The following is a 25,500-nucleotide window of genomic DNA, read 5'->3' as shown; positions in this document are numbered from 1 at the left end:
GTACATATCAATACAGGGAGATAACTCTGTAGAGGCCACCAAGGCAGTATCTACCTTATTACAGGTGAGGTTCATTAAGAGGGTACATAACAATACAGGGAGATAACTCTGTAGAGGCCATCAAGGCAGTATCTACCTTATTACAGGTGAGGTTCATTAAGGGGGTACATAACAATACAGGGAGATAACTCTGTAGAGGCCATCAAGGCAGTATCTACATTATTACAGGTAGGCTTCCGTGCTTCATACAAAATGTACTTCGGTCAACGCTTTTACACCCCAATGAAGTTACAAAAAGAAGCATTCAATTCTTAAATGAAGCTTCTCAACGATCAAAATTATATCTGATATTTTCTGATTAATTCTGATATTTTCTAATTAATTCTGATATTTTTTATTAATTCTGAGTATTCTTATAAAGTATGTGGTTTAAGATTAATTTTCATTTTTACATTTGTCAAAATTTTATGAAATTTGAACAGCCAAATAAATTCTAGTCAAGGTGTTTAGTACAACCTTAAACAAATTGTAAGGTTCCAAACATTATAATTTGTCTTTCCCTATTTGTCTTTGTTAAATTTAAACTTTTTAAAAAATTAAACAGAATAAAAATTAAACAGAATTTATCATTATTTCAAATAAAATAATACTTTGAATGAGTAAAGTGTTATCCTGTCCACTACTATAAATACATTTTCACATAACATTTTAAGAGAGCCGTGGTGTAGTGGTTAGGGCATCGGACTACTAACACAAGGGTTCCTGGTTCGATTCCCGTTTGGGATGAAAATTTCAGGAATCCAATTTTCGGCTCTCCCTTGACACCATTTGCGAGTATGGTCTTTAGGAAACGATGATAGTCCGTCGGATCGGGACGATAAATGGCTGACCCGTGTTAAGAGAGAGTCATATCTCTTGCACGTTAAAGACACTCTTGTAGATTTCGAAAAAGAGTAGGCTAATGCCGCTACAAGACAGCACTCGCACCCGCAAAGTGGAAAGGGATTAATATAAGTTGTAAAACTTGTTTCCCAATCCACTATAAATAAATATGTTTAAACTAACATTTCATTGCATTTAAGATAATAATTTATCACTGGAAGTTAACCAATCAAATATTCACCCCTTTTTCCTGTGTACAAGCTTTAACAATGTAACCTCAAGTTCCTCAAATATTCTATAGAAACATAATTTTTTTTTTTTAAAATGGTGCTTTGAAAGACAGAAGATATATGTTTATGACTCAGAATTTTTTTCTGCAATGAAATGTAGGATTAGTTTTCTACATCTGTCACATTCGTGGGTATATTTTATTTCAACCCTTTTTCCTATGCAACTGAATGTGACGTACTATAATTTTCATAGTAGTGATTTGGTGGTACATGTATGACAGCTTTATGGACAAAAAACTTGCTGTTTTTCCCCCTTCAGTACATTCAATCATGACAGAAAACTTTAGGAAAATGTATGCCGTTACAACTTTATAACAGCCCCTGATGAGGATAAAGCCTAACCAGTTAGGATCTAATTGACCCCATGCTGGACGTCCTTAGGAGTACTAAAACCAATTGGAATCAACAGTTTATAGACTTCCAAATTTCTTTAAACCGCTTACTCTATTCTCTGTTACAGAAAACTTACCTTATATCATAAGAATAAATCAGAGGTATTTTGTCCTATTTTTGGAAGCTGTTTCAAGATATCTTTTTTCAAATAGAATTCCCAAGTAGTCCTTGTACAGATGATTTTGCCAAAATGTTTGATTCACAAGAAAATTATTAATAATATAAATTTTAACCACAAAATATGAAATTTATGTTGAATTGTCATTAAAAGTACTGGGACATTCCATTTACAAGTTTTAAAGAAATATCAATTTTTGGTATAATAAATGTCTTTAAAAAAAAGATCATTAAAAAAAAGTTTGAAAATTAAAAAGTTCTCAGAATATGATATAGATATTTTGGGTGTCCTTAAAAAGGGCACTCAAAAGGCCATAGAATTAAGTCAGTTCTCGATATAATATACTTTGTATATAAAAAAAATTAAAAGTTTCAAAAATTAAAAAGTTCTCAGAAGATGATATATTTATTTTGAGTGTCCTTAAAGAGGACACAAACATAAGGCCATGGAATAAAATAAAAACAGGATTTCCCATAGGTGGGTGTTCAGAAATAGAAAGTATTGTTGTACTACTAACTTAAGGAACAAAATATACTTCTATTTAATTGTTTTTTGGTTTCATATAGGAAATATTGAGATACTTGGTTAAAGTATTGAACTATTATTGAAAAATTGTGCTTAATGAGCTTAGTGCAGTTTCAGAAATAAATATATTGGTCGATAAAATAATTTTTGTTTTACCATGCAATGCCTAAGATTTGAAATAGATTATTCCTTACAATTGTTGAAGTTATTGTCTAAAATAGTCGCCACCCACTTGTTGAAGTTATTGTCTAAAATAGTCGCCACCCATTTGTTGAAGTTATTGTCTAAAATAGTCGCCACCCACTTGTTGAAAGTGCATCCAAATACTATAGGGTTATTGCATGAATATTGGGGAATATTGTCCCGAGTAGAACTTTATATTGCACGAGCTTGCGAGTGCAATATATGTTCTACGAGGGACAATATTCCCCAATATTCATGCAATAACCCTTTTATTGTATAGCAATATAATATTTCAAAGTAAAAATTGGTTTAAACTACGATTTAAACGTTGATGACGTCATGAATTTTGAAGATTTATTGCACTAATGCAATATTAGAATTTATTGCACGCTAACTTTTGGTTATGTTTTGTGGGAAATATTATATTGCTATACAATAAATTCATTTATTATTTTTATAGCCATAAAAAAAGATGTAGACAGAATATTTTAGGGAGGGTAATTACAATTACAAGTGTCAAAGAAAGACAACTCCAAGGCAGTGTAAAAAAATGTTTTTTCAAGAGATTTGTTGTTTTGAAAAAAAATAACAAGTTAGACTTTAGCTAAGAGTTTATGTGTTTAAAAAAAGACCCGACTATTTCTTTAAAACAAGGTGACGAGCGCATGCTGTTTGAGACCTCTAAAAAGTTATTTTTAATGTTTTATAGACCTGTCCATATGAAGAATACATGTTCATGCTGAGCATGGTCTATGAAGTATTATATTTTATTGTATGCAGTTTGAGACCTATACAATTTCTTATTTTTAATTTTATTACAGGGCCCATATGAAGTTGGAAATGTGATATTGAGTTTTGAAGGTGTAACTGATATTATGTTACATCTGGCAGGCAGTAAAAACCCTCTACATCAGGTAAGACAGACTCCCTGACACTATTATATCTCAAAGAAAAGTCCTACATCACTTTGTTGTAATACATTTACTTCAGAGGTGAGTGCAGAGGCATCTTTTATTTGTCTAGTTTTTAATTCAGTTTGATATAAAAAAAAACGAATCGAAATAAAAAAAATACTGAAATACGAGGAAAATTCAAAACAGAAAGTCCCTATTCAAATGGCAAAGTCAAAAGTAAAAACACATCAAACAAATTGATAATAACTGTCACATTCCTGACTTGGTACAGGAATTTTCTTATGTAGAAAATGGTGGATTAAATCTGGTTATAAACATTTACATCAGTTATGGACTTTGTATATATGTGGTTTAGGAGAGAAAAAACCATCTGGATCTCAACAGCCTTTACAAGTTTATTATGCCCCATCTACGATAGTAGAGGGGCATTATGTTTTCTTGTCTGTGCATCCGTTGTCTGTCTGTCCATTCGTTCATTCATCCGTCTGTCACACTTCAGGTTAAAGTTTTTGATCAAGGTAGTTTTTGATGAAGTTGAAGTCCAATCAACTTTAAACTTAGTACACAAGTTCGCTATGGTATGATCTTTCTAATTTTAATGCCAAATTAGATTTTTTTCAAATTTCACTTGGGACACATTTGTGTTTTACTGATGAGTTTTAAATATTTAAAGTTGATTATATTCAGCTGAGAAATCTCAGATGCAAAATGAAACTTAAAATTTATTTTCTTCTTTTTACTTTTGTAAGCAAATTTTGGTTCTATTTTATAAGATGCAGAGTAACTTACTTTTCAGCAAGTAGCAGTAGAGGCTATTGTTCATTCTGCCTCAAAGAAGGATAAGTGTACTGGTCTCCTGGCCAAAGCTGTACCATTGTTACAACAGTTAATTAAGGAAGCAGACGACCAGGTCAAAGTTCGTGCACTTGTGGTAAGTATAAGGATCATCTCAAAATAAATGGGGAAACTATAAAGGATTTATGGTAGAATTTTGAATTATAATATAAATTTTTCTATTTGTGTAAGAAAAAAAGAGACATGTTCTCTAATAATTTCAATATTTGTATCAATTTCCAACATTTATTTACATCAATTTTTTCTGAAAAAGTTAATTTAAAATACTTACTGTAAGTTCAGAAATTATAATGTTCATTTATTATTGTAAATTTGACCTACAGATGTATATGCATTAGATATTAAAAAATGAGGTCTTATTATTGCGATACTCACTCGTTCCCATTATTTACATTAATAAAAAACATCACAATGATTTCTGAATTAACAATATTAAGAATTTGAATGCAGGGACATTTTGTTACATGAAATCACAAAGATTGCAATATATTTCACAAATGAAACAACAAAACTGCCAACCTTTTGCCTTTGAAACTGAGGAACCATGAAACAACAAAACTGCCAACCTTTTTGCCTTTGAAACTGAGAAACCATGAAACAACAAAACTGCCAACTTTTTGCCTTTGAAACTGAGGAACCATGAAACAACAAAACTGCCAACTTTTTGCCTTTGAAATTGAGGAACCATGAAAAAACTCCATCTTCAAATGATTTAACTTTTAATTGAATAAATGAAATGGTGACTGCAGCAGAACAAAAGTCGCATTTAATGCTATGATAATTCTTTTACTTTTCAGGGATTATGTAAATTAGGCTCGGCAGGAGGGTCTGATGCCAGTGATAAACAGCTAGCAGAAGGTTCCACAATGACGTTAGCCAAAGTTTGTAGAAAGTGAGTATATTAGGAATAGAACCACTATTTTATATAAGAGATTTCTCACCATTTTTTGAAGAATTTAAAGTTCTAAGCAGATACCAGAAGGTTCCATACATAGTACACCAATTTAATTTAAATTTATACATGAATGTACAATGTAGGAGTTAACATTTAAAAACCCCAGTAATTTTAACTATTTGTGAGTATATTTTTTATATAGATTAGACCATTGGTTTTCCCATTTGAATGGTTTTACACTAGTAATTTTGGGGCCCTTTATAGCTTGTTGTTCGGTGTGAGCCACGGCTCTGTGTTGAAGGCCGTACATTGACCTATAATGGTTTTCTTTTTTAAAGTTGTTATTTGGATGGAGATTTGTCTCATTGGCACTCACACAATATCTTCCTATATCTATTAAAATGTTTTTTTATTTCTTTACTTTTCAGGTTTTTAGTAAATCCCAGTAAAGACATAGACATAAGGCGATGGGCAACAGAAGGATTAGCATACCTGACGTTAGACGCTGAGATCAAGGAAGAATTGGTTAATGATACAGCTGCATTGAAATCACTTATAGAAGTCACTACAGTAAGTTGTAAACAATGGTCTATTTCTGTTCAAGGGGTTTTCCATCACTTATAGAAGTCACTACAGTAATTTGTAAACAATGGTCTATTTCTGTTCAAGGGGTTTTCCATCACTTATAGAAGTCACTACAGTAAGTTGTAAACAATGGTCTATTTCTGTTGAAGGGGTTTTCCAGAAATAAATGATGGGAGAAAGAAGGATGGTAGGTAAGAAGACACTTTTAAGATAACCTAGCCAATGCGTGAAATTAAATTGATTAATTATATTTAGAAATGCTCTAAAAAAAAAATCCTGTTTTAAAGGGGGGCGGATTCTATGAATACGTTAATTGATCTTGAAAGGAAGTGTATCTTTCATGTCAAAATTAGAAATTATACTAAATGTTACACTGGTTTTTTTTTCCCGACAGCTCTTGATTATTTCAACTTTTATTGCATCTTTGCAAAACTTTGTGTAATGAATAGATTTTACGACCATACAGTTTCTTATTTTTATGCCCCACCTACGATAGTAGAGGGGCATTATATTTTCTGGTCTGTGCCTCCGTTGGTCCGTCTGTCTGTCCCGCTTCAGGTTAAAGTTTTTGGTTAATGTTTTTGGTCAAGGTAGTTTTTGATGAAGTTGAAGTCCAATCAACTTGAAACTTAGTATACATGTGCCTTATGATATGATCTTTCTAATTTTAATGCCAAATTAGAGTTTTGACCCCAATTTTACGGTTCACTGAACATAGAAAATGATAGTGCAAATTTCAGGTTGAAGTTTTTGGTCAAGGTAGTTTTTGATAAAGTAGAAGTCCAATCAACTTGAAACTTAGTGTACATGTTCCCTTTGATAACATCATTCTAATTTTATTGCCAAATTAGAGAATTTATTCCAATTTCACGGTACACTAAACATAGAAGATGATAGTGCGAGTGGGGCATCTGTGTACTGTGGACACATTCTTGTTTTTGTTACACTTAAATATGTCATTACATAAAAAGATTTGACTTGTTAATGAAATGTAGTTGTTGATTTGATAATAATTTGGATCAGGATTGACCAAGGAGAGATAACTCTAGATAAAATAATCTCTCTGTTTCAGGCCTCAGACAAAAATGTGTTGTACCCAGCAGCCACGGTGTTTGTCAATGTAACCAATAGTTACGATGTGAAGGACGTAGAACCAGAGTTGGTGGAACTCGCCAAATTTGCCAAACAACATGTACCTGAAAAACATGACTTGGTTAGTACAGACTTATTTTTAGAAAATACTGTATCATAATCAATGTAACAAATGTAGTTTACATTTTTATGTTTTCTTATCACATATTTGTTATGAATACCTTAGGTTTTGCATATGCAATAACCTCAAAATTGCCTGGGGCAAAAAAGAGATATTGATATTGTGCCCTGTTCCTAATGATGTGACGTCATTGCATCCTTAACGACACGTTCATGATAAATTGTTTAAGATTTTACCTTTTATATATCATTAAATTGTTATAATTGACCTTTTTTCTCTTTTCTGCAGAACTTAAATATGTGATACTAAAGATTATAACATGTCTTTTCCATATTGACCCGGGTATCATCCCTCGACCCATATCGGCCCTCAGCTACTGCCTCAAGGCTGATATGGGAGTTTCCGGATGATACCAGGGTCAATATGGAAAAGGGCAAGTTATAATCTATACATATTGAATTTTGTGATAGATATGGTGCCCTTTTTCATGGCATTTTCAAAAGCATGAAAAATAATTTAAAGACAAACCACTTAGAGAATATGTGACAAATAAATAGTTTTATCAGTACTTGGGAATACAAGATTTACAATGTTGTTTAAAAATGAGAAGTTAACAATATGAAAATTGAAATTATTTTAAGTTTTGTAGGATTGTTAAGAAGTATTCTCAAAAGTCATGTTCAAAATCACTATCAAAGCTTGTGGTCAATGATAGATCTTGGTGTTTTGACAGAAAATAGTTTGAATGAAACAAAAAGAAATGAAATATTTATATTGAATTTCTTTGTATTCGTAATTTTATAAAATTTTACTTCTTAATATTTTCAGGATAAGCCAGAACATATTAAAGCGAGAGTTCACAAAGTAGCCGAAGCTGGAGTATGCAGTGCCTTAGTAGCTTTATGTAACACAGATAGTATAGCAAGCAGGGAGTTGATTAGCAGGTAATGAGTTACTGCCCCTTGTAGGAAATGTTGACCTCTATCATAGACCACATAAATACATTACAAGCTTGAGTATGTAGTGTCTTAGTAACTTTATGTAACACAGATAGTATAGCAAGCAGGGAGTTGATTAGCAGGTAATGAGTTACTTCCCTTTATATGTATTATTGACCATTGTCATAGAAGATGAAAAGCAGGGCATATACTGGTTAGCAAATATAACTGCTTTGGTTGTCCTGCATAAAGGGTGCAAAAGACTGGTTAACTCAAGAGTATGAATAATGTGTACCTGTAGCTAGAGTGTTCATTCAAAAGGTTACTGGAGGATTTTGCACACTAAAAAAAAAGAATGTAGTTCTTTGTATGAAACAAGGTTTATTTGTTCTCAATTTAATTGTGAAGATGCTTATAATATTCGCCACTGGTCATTATAGGTATGACTTGAAGACATATGGGGTAGAAACAGCAACCCAAAATTAAATTTTCATTGAAGTTTGGAATCTCAACTTAACTAAAATATTTTTCTTCTGAGAATGTGTGTCAATTAGATATGATAGATTTTTTTATGTTTGGTTATTGAAAAGTCAGCTTTTAAAAACAATTAGTGATTAATAAACAAGTGAATTTTAAATGTGCGTATTGTTATGCGTATTGTTATGCGTTTTACTTTTCTACATTGGCCAGAGGCATAGGGGGAGGGTTGAGATCTCATAAACATGTTTAAACCCGCAACATTGTTGCGCCTGTCTCAAGTCATGAGCCTCTGGCCTTTGTTAGTCTTGAGTTATTTTAATTTTAGTTTCTTTTGTACTATTTGGAAATAAGTATGACGTTCATTATCACTGAACTAGTATATATTTGTTAAGGGGCCAGCTAAAGGATGCCTCTGGGTGTGGAAATTTCTCGCTACATTGAAGACCTGTTGGTGACCTTCTGCTGTTGTTTTTTCTATGGTCTGGTTGTTATCTCTTTGACACATTCCCCATTTCTATTCTCAATTTTATTTCAAGTGTTCAGTTTGCCTTAGATTTTATTTGGCCACTGAATCAGAAGATATATTCTAGGTAGGAGACATGGGGAACTAATTTCAATGTTAAGCTATAGCTTTAATTACACTTTGAATCTTATTTTTAGAGTATATTTAGCTATAGCAACAGAAGAAGATCTGAGAGGACTTATTGTACAACAAGGAGCTGCAAAGGTTTGTTTTGCCTTTAATGGTTGCACTAAATAAAAATTTTGTATGATGGAGTTTTTCAAATAATCAAATTTCTACAGTGCAAAGATAGTTTTGATAATGTCACCAACTCTTTATTAATTTCGTTTTCCATTCTGTAACTTAAATTTACCTCAACCAAATATTATGAAACTTATACACAATATTAATGCTTATTACCAGAAAACTCAGATCAAGTACAAATTTTGGGTTGTGTCACTTTTACGAATCTTAGGTTATGTCCCTTTAAAATGTTATATGCATTACAGGCACATGGACATATGAACCATTTATTTCTTCTGGTTTTAATCCATTTCTTACAGATTTCTGCTGCCATCGGTTTGTTTGATGTTTGTTGAGCCTGCAACTTTAGTTGCAGAAAGCTCGACATAGGGATAGTGATCGGGCTACGGAGGCAGCGTCGGCGCTAGCTATCTTCTTAAAAGCTTTATATTTTAGAAGGTGGAAGAACTGGATGCTTCATACTTTGTATATAGATGCCTCATGTTATGAAGTTTACGTCAGTCACATGTCAGATGTCCTTGACCTCATTTTCATGGTTCAGTGACCACTTGAAAAAAAAGTTCAGATTTTTTGTAATGTTGAATTCTCTCTTATTATAAGTAATAGGATAACTATATTTGGTATGTGTGTACCCTGCAAGGTCCCCATGCTGGTCAGACAGTTTTCACTTGACCTCGACCTCATTTTATGGATCAGTTAACAAGGTTAAGTTTTGGTGGTCAAGTCCATATCTCAGATACTATAAGCAATAGGGCTAGTATACTCGGTGTATGGAAGGACTGAGAGTGTACATGTCCAACTGGCAGGTGTCATCTGACCTTGACCTCATTTTTATGGTTCCGTGGTTATAGTTAAGTTTTTGTGTTTTGGTCTGTTTTTCTCATACTTTATGCAATAGGTCTACTATATTTGTTGTATGGAATGATTGTTAGGTGTACATGTCTAGCGGGCAGATGTCTTTCTGACCTTGACCTAATTTTCATGGTTCAGTGGTCAAAGTTAAGTTTTTGAGTTTTGGTGTTTTTATTCAATACTGTATGCCATAGGTCAACTATATTTGGTGTATGGAAATATTTTATGATCCATATGTTAGTCGCACCGGTTTTATTGATTGTGACCTCATTTTCATGGTTCATTGCACATTGTTAAGTCTTTGTGTTTTCAGAGCTCCAGATAAGAATTCACAAATTGGGGTTTTTACCCACCATTTTCTTATATAATTGGGTGATAAACTTTTTTTAATTGCATTATCAATTCCAATTCACCCCTAAGGTTAATATCAAATTGGGTTTTTCACCACCAAGCTCCTTAATGTATTGGGTTTTTTTCATCTACACAATATTGAATATTTAGGCAATATATCAACCCCAATTTATTTTCCATCTTAAATATGTTTCTTTCTTTGTTTAGTTGTTTTATTTTGTTTAGGGTTAGGGTTATTTGCTAGCTGTTTTATTTGGTTTATTCACTGAGGAGCAATTGTAGGTTTAATTTGTGTCCCGTTTCAAACCTTTTGCCAGTTTTGTATTTTCTCACAAAAACAGATATGTGTATTCACAGGCACTCATCTTATACCTTTATATAATAAATTCTGAGACCAGTGCCTGTGTGTGTATTCATTAATTAACCGTAAAACGAATAAAAAATAGTATATAAACTCTAATTATACTTGAATGATTTTGTTTTATTCAATTTACATAAATCTGGGTTTAGTTGTCTTTTATTAGAATTTTTGGTTTCTGATGCTTTAATATCATTTCATATTAATTGATTTATTGGCCTTTCACTTTTTCCAACTGATTTTGTTTTTTGATGAAACCCCGTGTTTATTAGCAATGTTCTCGTTATGGTAAGCACACACGCCCGTGCATTCGATGGACGCTTCCTAAAAATACTGGCTGAGTCTTGTTATCATCATAACTTTCCCTCAGCTTTTCAAAAGATGCCGAAAACATGTTTCTAATCAATATTTTTACCGAACATTCACTTTCGTTTTAATTCAATGTGTGTTCTGATAAATCCAGAGCACATGACACACGTCAATTGAATAAACGCAGAGAAGATCGAAATGTTTACAAAAACACGTGTATCTATTGAGCAACGGAAAACTCAAACAGTTGATGCAGGGATCTATTTTTAGAACGACAGGAAATTTCCAATTATAAATATTATAAAAATAGTTTACGCGACGACAGTAAACAGTTAAGGGTATATAACGCAAAAAATAGCCAATAAAAGGGTTGAGAACTCATGGTTTTGGTATATAATTGGGTTTCCGTTTAATTAATTGGGTTACTGAACTCTGCAATGGGCAATTGCATTGGGTTTTGTATTATTTGTATTGCGTGATCACGCAAATACGCAGCTTATCTGGAGCTCTGTGTTTTGGTCTATTTTTCTTATACTATAAGTAAAAGGTCAACTATATTTGTTGCATGGCAGCATAGTTAGCTGTACATGTCTGCCTGGCATGGTTCATCTGACTTTGACCTCATTTTCATGGTTCATTGGTCTTTGTTTATTTATCTTGGTTAATGTTAAGTTTATGTGACAGTTGTAATATAGCTTTATACTTAGGTCTATCAACATAATATCAATGATTAGTAAAGAAGGCGACATTTCAGCATGTGCACTCTTGTCTAACATAACAGTAGAAAACCATGGAAAAACATTGATGATGTCACTGTCACATGACTAAATTATTTCTATGGGCTGATAACAAAATAATGTCAGCCAATCAGAAGACATGTTACATCCAAAATTAAGTTATATATGTATATTCATATTACAGAAGGTTAAAGTTTCCTATTTTGATGTGGCTTATTAGTTTACCATGTAGTTACCAATTTTCTTTTTAATAAACTTTCAGGCTTTACTGAAGTTAGCCATAGAGAACAATACGGAGAAGGGACTGATCAAAGCGTCACATGCCTTAGCTAAACTATCCATCACCATGAACCCACAAACAACTTTCCCTGGTCAAAGAGTAAGTATCAGTATATTCATTAAACTTTGACCATATACAAATATTGTGGATTCATCTTTATTAGCGAGTACTGTGAAAGTACTTTAATTCGTGGGTATCAATTTTCGTGGTTTGAGCAATATTTACATGTTCATGGATTTTCAAATTCGTGGATTTTAGCTTTCCAAAAAAAAATGAAAAATTAAAGCCTTTAGAACGGAAGGTTACAAATTGGATTGCAAAGTAAACACTGCCCGTGTAAATTGTAGTGACAATACTAATTAACCCATGATAACGTGATAAGATTAAGGACCATCAAAGGTGTTAATTAGGCCATAAACATGTCACCTAAAGAAATCAGTATCATAAACAAATGCTTTAAACGTATGAATTGACAAATAAGTCTTATCAAAATCAAGCCCAGCATGAAATTATTATTTCCCATATGTACGAGAACTATGAGGATATAAAATGAACACTTTATCATAATAGCATATCAATACCGGAAATCTGACTCATCAAAAAAAATTGTACAGTTTAGGTTTATTAAAGATTAAATGGGTATAATCCTGGATGCAGTTGCAGTTCTGTGACTGCTATTAAAGTATTCTCAGAATGGAGGTCATTCAATATATTCTCTAGATCATATAAGTAGTCAAACCTCTATAGAGATCTTTCCATGTTTTGATTTGGACACTGTTTTTTTTTTTATTTCGTTGGACACTTAAATTCGTGGATAAGGTCATCCACGAAAACCACGAAAATTGGTACCCCATGAATAAAAGATCTTTCACAGTATCAATTTTCGTGGATTGAGGAAAAATTGCATGTTTGTGGGTATTTGATTTCATGGTTTTCCCAATCTGATCACACAAACTAGAGAAAATTTGTAATTTGTTGAAAGTTTGAAATTGTGGTTCACCTATACCAACAAAACCAACGAAAAATTGGAATCCAATGAATATTCTAATGCAATTTGGATGTAACAAATTTTTTCATTGGATAAAAGTTGCCGTCAAATCCACAGTTGACCAGGCGTAACTAAGGAGGGACCCGCCATTTTGAATTGATGAATCAACAAATGTTCGATTACTACTATATAATCGAAAATAAAACAACACCTACCTCGAATTCGCCGTTTTAATGTAATTTTACCGAATTTGAGCGTACAGGTAACGTAATAACATCCAGTTTGTAAGTTTTCATTTGTATGACGTCATGTTTAGCCATGGCGTCTTTGTGCCAAAATCATTCATGATGTTTCGCGGATTTTTTTTTTATTTGACAAATTTAGACATATTTTCAAGTTTTATCGTATTTTTCTTTTTGTAATGCATTAGAATCGGAATAACAGTACTGTAGTTGAAGAGTTGCCACCGTCAATTTTGATTTGACGGTCGCAAATCTCCGTTTTACTGTCTCCGCTACGCGTCGCCAGTAAAACTGCATTTGCGACCGTCAAATCTACAATTGACGGTGGCAACTCTTCAACTACAGTACTGTTATTCCTTAAATAATGAATCCACAGAAGTGAGATGTGGCATGACTGCCACAGAAGGGAGATGTGGCATGACTGCAAATGAATTGAAAGTCATCTAAAGTTAAATGGCATGAATGTAAGCAATTGAAAGCAACTGAACAGCAACAAAAACCCATTCCATATAGTCAGCTATAAAAGGCTCTGACATGATAAATACGAAACAATTCAATTACTGGTAGAGAAAAATAACTGCCTGATTTATAAGAAAAAGTGTACAAGAAAACAAATATGACAGGCATGGAACCAAGACTACAGATTCCATTTTACATTTTCAGTCACTTTTTCTATTTTAGTACAACATCTGTTGTTCTTGTGGGAAAACTTCTTTTAAACACAAATTCATTAAAGTATGTTATCAAATGACAAATTACTAATTACTAATTTGATTTCAGATGTATGAACTAGTGAGACCATTGTTAAGCATTTTACATTTAGAATGTACAGCATTGGAGAATTTTGAAGCATTGTTAGCACTTACAAATCTGTCATCAATCAGTGAATCTGTCAGGTAAAATTACTATAGTCAATAAGAATATGTGTAGATAATTGACCATGTGATCACCAAAGATCAGATCTGAATGTTACAGCTATACTTATACCATGATCTATGTAAGCTATTCTTATCCTCTTTTCACCGCATGATTGACAGCTGATATAATATAAAGGGGGGGTGTAGGAGGGGTCCTGATCCCGAAATCCCAGGCTTCAAAACATGAAATCCTGAGGTCCCGAATTTAGATTAAGTTAAATCCTGGATCCCGAAATTTACAAAAAAATATTTCATGAAGGAGTAAAATTCCAAAATCCTAAGCTTAAAAACACCCGATCCCGGAGTCCCGATAAAGGTCCTATCCCCTCATATAAGTTCAGTGTTGAATGTAAAATTGAGGACAGTATCTACTCCCTGCAAAACATATTTTAATAAAAAATAAAGTTGTCAAAGATTTCAGGATTAAAATTTAAGCACACCAGACATGTTTCTTGTCTATGAAAAGATAGTGCAAGTGGGGCATCTGTGTACTATGGACACATTCTTGTTTTATATACATAGTTCTAAGTCATCTCTAAGGGGCAAGTTATGGACCTAGAGCAGCATTTACAAAATGGTTTAATTAGCCCTCCGGAAAATGTACAAGCAGGGAATCAGCTTTAAAATATTAAAGTAAGCTTAGAACTTGGACACAAGTTTACCTACTTTGAACAACAAAAGTATATGTTTTGTTAACATTTGGTTTTTTTTAGGAAAAGGATTCTTGCAGAGAAAGGATTTTCAAAGATAGAGCATTACATGTTTGAGGAGCATGAGTTATTGAAGAGAGCATCAACAGAGTGTATGTGTAATCTGGTGATGAGTGATGAAGTGAGTAAATATTTATCATGTTTATTACACTCCTCCCCAAAAATCTATTGATAAAAAAAAGGAAACTCATGAGTGTTAAATACGGATTATTCAATGCATAATTAACATATTAGAGTTGAAAAATTATTTGAAATGTTTGTAAAAAGAATGTTATAAATTGGAAAAAAAAATATAAGAAAAAAAGATTTTACAAGCATAAAAATAGATAAAAAAAAGTTTTTCTTTACCTCTTTTATAAGAAAGAAAAAAAGAAGAAAAATCCTACAATTTGTTCTATGATTTGTTGTGAGATGAATAGTAATCTTGCCTTATTCAGATGATTATTTTATGTATGTTTGATGCCGATAAATATATCTTTGTCTATTTCTTGCCAACATCTGTTAATATTCACTTTGTTTTTCATTATCAGGTTGTAAAATTGTTTGAAGGAGAGAATGACAGAGTTAAGTTATTGGTATTATATTGTGGCGATGAAGATGACCCTTTACTTGTTAGGGCTGCTGCTGGGTCCCTGGCTGTCCTGACACACAGTGAAATAGTGTGTAAAAAAGTATTAGAGGTAAGAGTTGACAGTTACTTTTACAGTAGAGTTAAGAGTTATTTCCTCTGTAAGTTACTTTTATCCAAGAGTTTATAGTTGTTTCCCTTGTTAGTTACTTTTATAGTTAAGATAAGAGTTATTTCCCTTGTGAGTTATTTCTGTTGTACAGTTAAGAGTTATATCCCTAATCCCATGGACACATTCTATATTTATTAAGGCAAAAGATGGCAGATCAAATGTTTGAAGGGAATCATTCACAATTTGGATGATCTGAACATGGTGGGACTTGTTTCTAGCAAATGGCTTATGCCGTTAGCCGTCGGCAAACCGGCATGACACTTGTTTGTAAAAATATTCAGCACTGTGCATGCCCGGCTTGCACCACTCAAACTAGTTTGATTTGACAGGCTAAGGTAGCAATACACAGTTAGGAGTTTAGTTTCGCATTATGGCCCCTGTGGATTTTTCAAAAAGGAAAGTTATTGTGAAATAAAATTCATTTTTAGACAGATGAGTGCTAATTTAGCCTTCAAAGGTGGTTTATAAGAGCATCAAGATTATTTTTTACATGTTTTATGGGCTGTTTTCTGTTTGACAGTCCGTATTTTCATAGCTAGACCGGCCATCGGTCCAGAAATTAATGTACTGTTTACAAACACTCTTTTTCTACACGAAGTTTTTGACGCAATTTTACAAAAAAATGAGATGAAAGACATATGATTTTCATTGGATTTGCTGAATGATATATGTACACAGTTTCAGAAAAGGTATTACTTCAGGCAATTGAAATTCTACTTTTGGTCAAATTTTGGGGAAATATGTGACATCTTTCCCCCCCTTTTTGCAATATTTTATAACAAATAAATGCAGATTGTTGCCATGGATACACAAAAAAGAAATTATATTTTACCATTTTATATACTGGAAATAAAATCTATGGAAGATTCTGATTACATACATATGCCCATATATGACACAAACAGTAAGCTTCATATTGCAAGAAAGCAATGAAAAGGGAATGGTAAAATTCATAAGGGCAAATTTTAGTATTTTTTCCTAACTGTTTATTGCTACCTTATGGCATACTTACCAAGCTCAGAATTGTATAATTTAGGACTTTTCATGCCACAAATCTATTGATATTTAGATTCAAAATCAACTTCTGAGTAAATTAAGTGTTTAACAATGACAATATGTGTCAATTTTATTGTTTACAGTCCTTAGCAACCAAAATTAGACATTTTGACACTAGGCTTTTATTTGTTCTCTATCCGCTTAACGCTTGCTTCTGATGGATTGGGCTGCATGTAGAAGCCCAAGTATTGAACGCGTTGGATTTTTTCTTGCGAATATATCATATTATTGTTTTTATCAAGATTTCATGTTCCATTTTGGCATATATTAGATGTATAGTTAAATCAGATGTAAGAAATTGATTCCCTATCACCAAGTTTTTAATCAAGTCTTTGGTATGCAATAAGCATAAAGATTAACATTTTTATGCTTAAAATTGCTAAATTTTGTACAATGGTGCATCATCAGAGATCTTATTATGATATTCAACATTAAAAAACTGACAAAAGAGGTACAATTTTTCAGATTTGGCTAAAAATTGAGGTAGAGACAAGATTTTACACTTTGACTTGGCACCTTTCTTAAAATCAGTTTTTGTCGCGTTTCAGTGTCAACTGCTAACCTTCATAAAATATTCATTACTCAACCAATTTTCAAAAATAAAAGGCCAATTTACTCGTTTTAGCTAGCAGAACTCAGAAAATAAGTTAAAAGGGAGAATTTGAAAAAAATATTTACTATTAAGGTAGCAATACACAGTTAGGAGTTTAGTTTCGCATTATGGCCCCTGTGGATTTTTCAAAAAGGAAAGTTATTGTGAAATAAAATTCATTTTTAGACAGATGAGTGCTAATTTAGCCTTCAAAGGTGGTTTATAAGAGCATCAAGATTATTTTTTACATGTTTTATGGGCTGTTTTCTGTTTGACAGTCCGTATTTTCATAGCTAGACCGGCCATCGGTCCAGAAATTAATGTACTGTTTACAAACACTCTTTTTCTACACGAAGTTTTTGACGCAATTTTACAAAAAAATGAGATGAAAGACATATGATTTTCATTGGATTTGCTGAATGATATATGTACACAGTTTCAGAAAAGGTATTACTTCAGGCAATTGAAATTCTACTTTTGGTCAAATTTTGGGGAAATATGTGACATCTTTCCCCCCCTTTTTGCAATATTTTATAACAAATAAATGCAGATTGTTGCCATGGATACACAAAAAAGAAATTATATTTTACCATTTTATATACTGGAAATAAAATCTATGGAAGATTCTGATTACATACATATGCCCATATATGACACAAACAGTAAGCTTCATATTGCAAGAAAGCAATGAAAAGGGAATGGTAAAATTCATAAGGGCAAATTTTAGTATTTTTTCCTAACTGTTTATTGCTACCTAAGCGGCGAAAAACATCACTGACTGTTGAAAGAACCGAAATTTGTGCATTTGAAACTGCGTATTGTTAATCATCGCGAAAAAGCCAAAATGCACTAAAAACGGCATGAAACCTAGCTAAACAAACATTTGTATTTATTTACTGTAGTAGAATTGCCAAGGTCTCAGGGAAAATAAGTATTTGTAACTATAATTGTAGTCACCCATTATAAATAAATTATTTCTTGTTATTATTATTATCATATTTATCCTGTTATGTATACATGCTTTGTCGCTCTTGATAACGTTTTTGTTACAGTTGTGAACGTTAAATAAAAATATCACAATTCAGTCTGTAAAAGATAAAGTTGCAATTTTCCTTTATCATCGTCCTCAAACAACCTATTATAGTTGGCAGTAATGGTCCTTGGGCAGTCATGATAGATTTGCTGGTATATAAGCCGTTCCACTTGTTTCTCGAACGAATAGGCGTACGCCGGTCACATGAACTCATCATAGATAACAGGATTGAAATTTTACATTTGCGCCAGACGCATATTTCGTCTACATAAGACTCAATATACTCAAATAAAAAAATGTTAAAATTGCCAAATAAAGTACAAAATTTAAGAGCATTGAGGTCCAAAAATTCCTAAAAGTTTTGCTTAATACACCTAAGGTAATCTATTCCTGAGGTAGAAAAGCCTTAGTATTTTAAAAATTCAAAGTTTTGTAAACAGTTAATTTATAATTATAACCATATCAATGAAAATTCATGTCACACATGTTGTTTTGTATATTATTAAGCAATTTCTTTCTTTACAGGTCAAACCTCATATGGAGATGCTGCAGTCTCTTCTTGTGAACGAGAATGTGGAGATCCAGCATCGTGGATGTTACATCATGTCAAACTTGATCAACAGTAGCAAGGAAATAGCCGAGAAATTGTTAGAAGGACAAATGTTAGAAATTCTAATGGCTATATCAATTCTGAAAGAACCAGAAAGACAGCGAGGAAAAGAGCTTTGTGAACAATGTTTGAAAAAGGCAATAGAGTATGGAATTATCAAGCCAAATAAGTAATTTGGAAACGATTTTTTGTTTGACAAGTATCATGATCATGACATACAATTTCATTTTCACTGGTTTGATAAAATTTCTGTTTCAATAATACCTAACTCTGTTGTTTACAGTTGAGGGCTGTTCAAGAATAAAATGCATGGGGGCATGGGAGTGCTTTTATTTCGGATCCCATCCACCCAAAATATAAAATTTTCACATTTTTAACAATGTTTGACAAAATATCATACATATCATTTGACATTTTTATCAGGGTCAACATAATACATGTTCTATATTGTTATAGGCTGTGAGCTGAGGGAAACTAAATTGTAGAGAACTTCATATATTTCTTATTTTAATTTTAATATTCTTTATATGGTTTCTTTTACCTATTAAAGGGAGACAAATTTAAAGTCAGTTAAATTTTTAACATCATTAGAATTTAATGTTAAATTTAGGTGTAATTCTTTTGATTATTTCATAGAAAACTCCATTTATAATTATCTTAATATATTTAGTGTTTAATTACTTTAAGCATTTAATCAAAGTGTTATTTCTCAAAAAATATCTTAACTGGTCAGTTCCAGTTCCAACTTATGATGACTTTTTTAGTTTTCATTGTTAGCTACATTTTTGTATTGATTATCATCTCAGATTCTCTCATTTTATAATTCACCCATTTCATATTAAAACCTGTTTAAAACAGGCGGATATATTTGGTGCTTAATTTTTGTTTTATACAGTATACACAGGGTGAGAGTGCAATTAGAAAGAAATTACTCTGAATAATTATGATGGACAAATCAAATGCTGGAGTAAAGTCATGTGATGTACATGCCTACCAAATATTCATAGATACTGAAAAATATGAAAAGATCATTGTGAAAAATAAACTGATCAAAGTATACTTGTATTAACCTAACACTTTTATACTGTATTGTTTTATGTGTGTATTAAATAGTTAATTAGTTTATATAGGGTGGATAATGTTATTTATTTGTTTGTTTACATGTTTGAATGATCTGAAAAATAATGATTTTTACTGGACTATAATTGTCAAAATAAAGTTTTATTATTGCTACAGTATTTATTAGTTTTTAGTTTCGTCAATTACTGTAAATTCAGAAATTATTGCCTGCATTTATTATTAATATTGTTAAACAATGGACTAGTACTACTGTGGATTCATTATTTTCGTGGGTATCAATTTTCATGGATTGAGGAAAATTTTCAATTAAGTGGATATTGGATTTCATGGTTTTCTTGAAATATTCATACAAGTCTACAGAATATTTAATATTTGTTGAACATTAAATTTTGTGGTTAATCTGTTCCCATAAAATCCACGAAAATTGATATCCAATGAATAATAATGAATCCACAGTATCAAATTTGTTGACTTTACCGTATGGTTTCTTTGTCACAATGTTGCACATACAATCCTTATGTTATTATTCAAAGTAAGAACTGTTTGGTCAACAAGTCATTTACCCCTCTAGAGTTGGTTTCACATTAAAAGTATACTGAATTGTTTATGACTTATGACCAATCTATTATGTAAGTTTTTTGGTGAAACTGACTCCTGGATTTCAGAAAATTTTGCATACTGTGGATTCATTATTATTCGTTGGATACCAATTTTCATGGGTTTCGTTGTAACAGTAAACCACGAATTCAAATGTTCAACGAATAACATATTTCCAATAGGCTTTGTACAATACAGAGATTGGCAAAACCAAGAAATCAAATATCCACGAATATGCAAGTTTTCAACAATCCACGAAAATTGATACCCACGAAAATAAATGAATCCACAGTACAATAATGCTTTTGAAATTTAAAAATGCTTTGTTTTAATTTTGCAAAAAATAATCCTTGTTAAAATCAGTGTTTAGTTTTTGCATATTTCTGCTTGAACTGTTACCCTGCTTTGACAGTAAGGGATAACGTAAAGCATATTTTGGTGTGAACTGTATCCCTTTGATATATACTGTGTTTTTCTGTATCCCTGCTAAAATATGTGTATTATAGAATGAGTGATGTATTTATATGTGCCAAAATGTGTTTGATAAACAAGAGTATATTTCTTATAAAAATTAAAATTATTTAAAAAATATTCTGGATTTGTATTTTCTTATCTTAAATTACTGTGTATTTCATTCATGTACTTTCAATGCAATGCAAAAAAAGTTTTTGCTTGCAATGTTTTGCTATACATAAGGGATTCAATTTCCCAGTAATTTGATGTCAATAAAAAGTGAACATAGAAAATAATAATGTGGATGTGGCATCCGTATACTATGGACACATTCTTGTTTGTCTCTAAATTTCCTATACATTTCCACCAAATTAAATAAAAAAACAACCATTCAGATGTATCAAAGCTCACATAATACTAAAGAAAAGAAAATTACCAAATACTTCAAACTATTTGGTGTTTTTCAACACATGGTTTGTTTAAACCCATCTTTTGTATATAGAAGTTTTGGTCCGTCATATGTTCATTGTCTTTAAAAAGGGTCTAAATATCCATCAGACAGTTAGGTCTTTCATGGATAAGTAATCAAGAATAAAGTTACTTGATTAAGTTCTGATACTATAAGCAGTTTTATCCAGGTTTTTATTATAAAAACTGGTAAATTTAGAAAATGTTAGTATTGTCGCCTATGGCAGAATAAATAGTACCGTTTTCCCTGTATGGTGAACATGTATTTCTAGGAGGTTTTATTTTCATTGTTCATAGGTCAATGTTGAAATGATGTGTTTTGGTACGATTCTGATATATTTTGAGGCAATATGTCAGCTATATTTGGTGTAAGGAATGATTGTGAGGTGAATTTGTCTCTTATATAGATATAAGAAGATGTGGTATGAGTGCCAATGTGAAAATTCTCCATCCAAGTCACAATTTGTAAAAGTAAACCATTAGTGGTCAAAGTATGGACTTTAAAAAGGAGCCTTTGCTCACACAGACCAGCATGCTATAAAGGGCCCCATTTATGACTAGTGTAACATCTGACCTTGACCTTATGTTCAGATTTCATTGGTCAGTGTTAAGTTTCTGTAGTATGGCCCTCTTCATATACTATGATCAATAATTTACTACTATATATATGTATGCAAAGATTGGAAGATGCACATCTTTCGGTCAGGGTCCAACTGACCTTGATCTCATTTTCATGGTTCAATGGTCAAGTGAAAATACTTATGAATCTACAGACCGCAGCTTTGCTTAATATGCATTCATATGCATTTAATATGCATTCATATGCATTTAATATGCATTCATATGCATTTAATATGCATTCATATGCATATATATAAAAAAAACTCTATATTTCCTTTGAATAAATAGTTACAATGACCTTTTCAAATATTTTATATCTATAGGAACTATGGTCAACCAGATGATAACTAAATAAGTACGGTAGGGGTGCATTTTCAAACTAAGTATTCATTTTTCTGTGAACTATGGTGGATACTGTCTCGGTGGCAATCATGCATATCCTTAATTTAATAATGTTGAGATTTACATTATTCTCTTGTGTTATAGAAGTTCTGTTTCATTTACTTATACCCTGAATATCTCTAATCAGTCACAAGCTGCTGTAACAGGAGGTGGCATTAAGGGAGTTCGCTTCTCACTTTCAAAGTAATTAACTTTTTAAAACACTAGTTTGTATTGATAGGGGATTAATAAAGGAATCCAATGAGCCAAATAAAATTATAGGTCACAGTGCTTGTTTTCGAGATATTAGCTATTCAAATTTTGGCCGGAAAATATTCTCTCTTGACTTTTCATAGCTTTATCATTATCAAGTTGAAGTCCTCAAAAACTGTTAAAAAGTAATTAATATTTTATAAGACTTTTACAGATGGCTTATCATTATACATGTTAAAGATTTACAAAAAGAAAAATGGGGGTCACCTGGCAAATTTTTTCAAGGCATTCAAATGCATAAAACCAGAGGATTCCGAAAATCTGACAAAAATTCCAAAACATGACAAGCCAGCTTCCTTAAGCGTTCCCCTTGTGGGTCCATCTGTCAGTATGCACAATTGAACGTCCCAAGATTGGTTTCTTTTCTCTAACTTTAGTGTGTCTCAACTAAATGTTAAAAAACTTATACATAATGCTTATTGTCACAAAACACAGATCAAGTTTGAATTTGGGGGACATTACTTTAACCATCTTCCTGTTATGCCCCTTTATAACTGTGGAAGCAGGGGCATCATCTGTCCTATGGACACATACTCTATTTGTTTGTGTCGATTTGATGCTGTCTCGTGGATGTACTGTGGTTTAATTTATTTTCATGGATACCTTATCATGTGGAATGAAGATAACTTGCATTTTCTTGGATATTTGCCTATTGGACTTGTAAATGACGTTTGCACAGCACTGTATGCGTTATGGCCTTGATATCTGGAAGTTTGAAAATTGCATCAAGTTTTAAAATACACATTAAGGTAAGAAACATACAACTTCTTAAGTTTACACAGTATGCTCTTAAATCTCGTGTTCGGGTGGGGATTGTTCTTCTTTAGTTACGGAATACCATCAACTTTTTGAGGATTACTTTCCGGCCCATGCCTGTATAAGGTCGTTTAAAGTTAATTTTCATTTAAATTTTTTTTTTTTACTATTATTTATTTATGAAATTTACATTTTATTTTTTAGTCCTTAATCCTGATAGGGAGTGTACACAGATTCCATTGTACCCATGCAGTTCTCGAGGATTGCTCCATAAACAGACAAATCTATATACATACACACATACACCAATCTATATACATACACAAATCTATATACATACACACATACACAAATCTATATACATACACACATACACAAATCTATATACATACACACATACAAACATTGGTAAAAGGAGGGATGGTGAAAGTTATCAAGTCTTTCTCGCTACATTGAAGACCTGTTGGTGACCTTCTGCTGCTGTTTTTTTATTTGGTCGGGTTGTTGTCTCTTTGACACATTCCCCATTTCCATTCTTAATTTTATTGATCTTGGTTTCTGATATTTGAATAAAATGATATTGGGTATATTTTTGTGCTTGGTGGTCCATGAAAAATCTTCTAAAAAATTAATAAATAAAACTTAACAAATGAATGGAAAAAATATGAAGATAAAATTTTCTTAACTATAAACACCTCATATGTATTTCAATGAAAGATTGAATATGTCAATCAACATTTTTACACCAAACTGTGTTTTGGGTCCTGTCTGTAGATTAATAGGTCAAAGTATGGTCTTCATTTGGGGAGCCTTGGCTCACACCGAACAAAAAGATATAAAACAGCCCCAAAAATTACTTTGTACAACCATTCAAACAGGATACGGTAACCAACTGTCCAGCAATCTTTATAAAAACAAGAATGTGTCCTAAGTACACGGATGCCCCACTCGCACTATCATTTTCAATGTTCAATGGACCGTGAAATTGGGTAGAAAATCTAATTTGGCATTAAAATTAGAAAGATCATACCATATGGAATATGTGTACTAAGTTTCAAGTTGTTAGGTCTTCAACTTCATCAAAATCTACCTTGACCAAAAACTTTAACCTGAAACTCCCACTTTCATTTTCTATGTTCAGTGGACCGTGAAATTGGGGTCAAAAGTCTAATTTGGCTTTAAAGTTAGAAAGATCATATCATAAGCAACAAGTGTACTAAGTTTCAAGTTGATTGGACTTAAGCTTCATCAAAAACTACCTTGACCAAAAACTTTAACCTGAAACTTGCACTTTCATTTTCTATGTTCAGTTGACCGTGAAATTGGGGTCAAATGTCTAATTTGACTTTAAAATTAGAAAGATCATATCATAAGCAACAAGTGTACCAAGTTTCAAATTGATTGAACTTCAGCTTCATCAAAAACTACCTCGACCAAAAACTTTAACCTGGAGCGGGACGAACGAACGGCCGAACAAACAGAGGCACAGATCAGAAAACATAATGCCCCTCTACTATCGTAGGTGGGGCATAAAAACGATAAAACGAAAAAAACTACAAATTACAATTGGATTGTTTTAATGTATTGAAAATGAACACATATTTAAACTGCCATGACATTGTTAGTTGAAACAGAAACACATTACTCATATAAAATTACATACAAAAAATAAAAATCATAAATAGGTAAAAAGAAACTAAAATATCATGAAATATATACCGTAAATTCAAAAAATTTGAAACTTTTCTGTGCATTAATGCAAATGTTTATATACAGAAAACAATTGGGATTGATTTGAAGATTGTAGAACATGCTATGTAAATACTATACAAATATTCCAATTGGAATTTGATATGGGAGTTCTAATAATCTGATATGCATTCAATCATATTTTTTGTAAACATAGTAGAAAGTGCAAAAATTTCATAGTACAATGTAAATTACTTACTTACTGCCCGGAATGCCATCAGCATGTAGGGCAGCAACAAAGGTTCAAAATTCAATGTAAATAGCATATAATAAATAATTGTACCGGTAAACTGAGTATCACCAGATATAG

General features: G+C 32.1%; 1 protein-coding gene across 2 annotated transcripts in view; it reads left to right on the top strand.

The window, feature by feature from the left end:
• LOC134690620 (protein unc-45 homolog B-like) overlaps positions 1-21,080 on the top strand; it is a 35,694-nt gene extending 14,614 nt beyond the window's left edge. For both annotated transcript variants that reach the window (XM_063550595.1, XM_063550596.1), the window contains exons 10-21: positions 3,213-3,305; positions 4,102-4,236; positions 4,958-5,052; positions 5,484-5,625; positions 6,713-6,853; positions 7,682-7,797; positions 8,932-8,998; positions 11,907-12,023; positions 13,935-14,050; positions 14,785-14,902; positions 15,312-15,461; positions 18,728-21,080. In XM_063550595.1, coding sequence (XP_063406665.1) covers positions 3,213-3,305; positions 4,102-4,236; positions 4,958-5,052; positions 5,484-5,625; positions 6,713-6,853; positions 7,682-7,797; positions 8,932-8,998; positions 11,907-12,023; positions 13,935-14,050; positions 14,785-14,902; positions 15,312-15,461; positions 18,728-18,985 — 1,548 coding nt within the window. In that variant the 3' untranslated portion in view covers positions 18,986-21,080. The remainder of the gene's footprint in view (positions 1-3,212; positions 3,306-4,101; positions 4,237-4,957; positions 5,053-5,483; positions 5,626-6,712; positions 6,854-7,681; positions 7,798-8,931; positions 8,999-11,906; positions 12,024-13,934; positions 14,051-14,784; positions 14,903-15,311; positions 15,462-18,727) is intronic.
• Positions 21,081-25,500: the final 4,420 nt, after the last annotated feature.

The sequence above is a fragment of the Mytilus trossulus genome, chromosome 11 (assembly GCF_036588685.1).
Source record: "Mytilus trossulus isolate FHL-02 chromosome 11, PNRI_Mtr1.1.1.hap1, whole genome shotgun sequence".
Lineage (NCBI taxonomy): Eukaryota > Metazoa > Mollusca > Bivalvia > Mytilida > Mytilidae > Mytilus > Mytilus trossulus.
The sequence above is the reverse complement of the archived record's forward strand: the minus strand, read 5'-3'. Positions and strand labels throughout refer to the sequence as shown.